This window comes from Colobus angolensis, unplaced genomic scaffold (genome assembly GCF_000951035.1).
Source record: "Colobus angolensis palliatus isolate OR3802 unplaced genomic scaffold, Cang.pa_1.0 Scaffold115, whole genome shotgun sequence".
Classification (NCBI taxonomy): domain Eukaryota; kingdom Metazoa; phylum Chordata; class Mammalia; order Primates; family Cercopithecidae; genus Colobus; species Colobus angolensis.
In genome coordinates, this window is record NW_012112586.1 from 1263383 (window position 1) to 1264360 (window position 978).

The 978-nt window shown below is 62.2% G+C and overlaps 1 protein-coding gene across 1 annotated transcript in view; it reads right to left on the bottom strand.

Annotated features, from left to right (window-relative positions):
• The window catches only part of LOC105525462 (EP400 N-terminal-like protein), a 13649-nt gene extending 13023 nt beyond the window's left edge, over positions 1-626 (bottom strand). Inside the window, 2 exon segments of the mRNA XM_011961099.1 lie at positions 1-62; positions 458-626. Coding sequence (XP_011816489.1) covers positions 1-62; positions 458-607 — 212 coding nt within the window. The 5' untranslated portion in view covers positions 608-626.
• Positions 627-978: the final 352 nt, after the last annotated feature.

Genomic DNA, 978 nt, shown 5'->3' on the forward strand with positions numbered 1-978 from the left:
GTACCCGGGTGCTGGAGCTGAACCTGGGCTCCCTGGGCGATCTGGGTGAGTCCTGACCCATCCTGAAACACAAAGTGTCCGCCACTGGATGGGCTCAAGCTGATCTGTCTCACCAGCACGCTGGCATCCACGAAGCCCCCCGTGGGGCTGCTGCTGCAGAGGCCCAGCCCAGGGCCAGGAGCACCTGCACGCACATTCTGCAGGGCCTGCCCCGGCCCGGGGCTGGGCTGCTTGGGGCTCTGGGTCTGAACCTGCTGGGGTATGGGGATGTGACCTGAATGTACCATGGAGATCTGTGCTCAAACTGCCATGGCTGAGTGCCAAACTGGAAGCCTGGAGAGGTGGGACTGGGGAGCGGCAGTGGGGCCAGTGTGACCTGTGGGATTCCCTTGAGCCCAGGGCCCATGCCCTGCAGGGCAACATTCATGTTCTGCCCACCCGCAGGGCTCCCTCTCACCATCAGCTGCTGCAGTTGGTGGCTGGGGGATGGCAGCGTGAGGGGCGGGGGTGGCTGGGAGCATGCTGGCTGCTCCTCGCCCGTGCCGGGGCAGGCCCTGGGCCACTGGATGTGGTGCTGGCTGCTCTGGGAGCTGCTGATGTGCTGCATGGCCGCGTCTTCAGGAAATGCTCCCTAAACAAACGCAGAAAAGTTAGAGTTGAATGAGGCGAGCTCCATGCCCGGGCGTCTTTCAGAGCCTGCACAGGTGTCTGGAAACGTGGCTCAGGAGGGGCCAATGCGGGCCTAGCAAACCCCAGGCGCCAGACTGCTACCCAGGGCAAAAAAGGCTCAGATCGGAATATGTGCTCCGCGAGAGATGCTTGGTGAGCTCCCCTGCCTCACACTTTTCTTGAACTGAAGTATTAATACCTGCTTACTCCAACTCTACCGCAAGGGGCTGAAAGTGCTGGCAAGGAAGAGCATGGGAGGGAGGAGAAGGGAGAGAAGCACAGCACAGCAGGGCATCTCCAGCGGGCGGC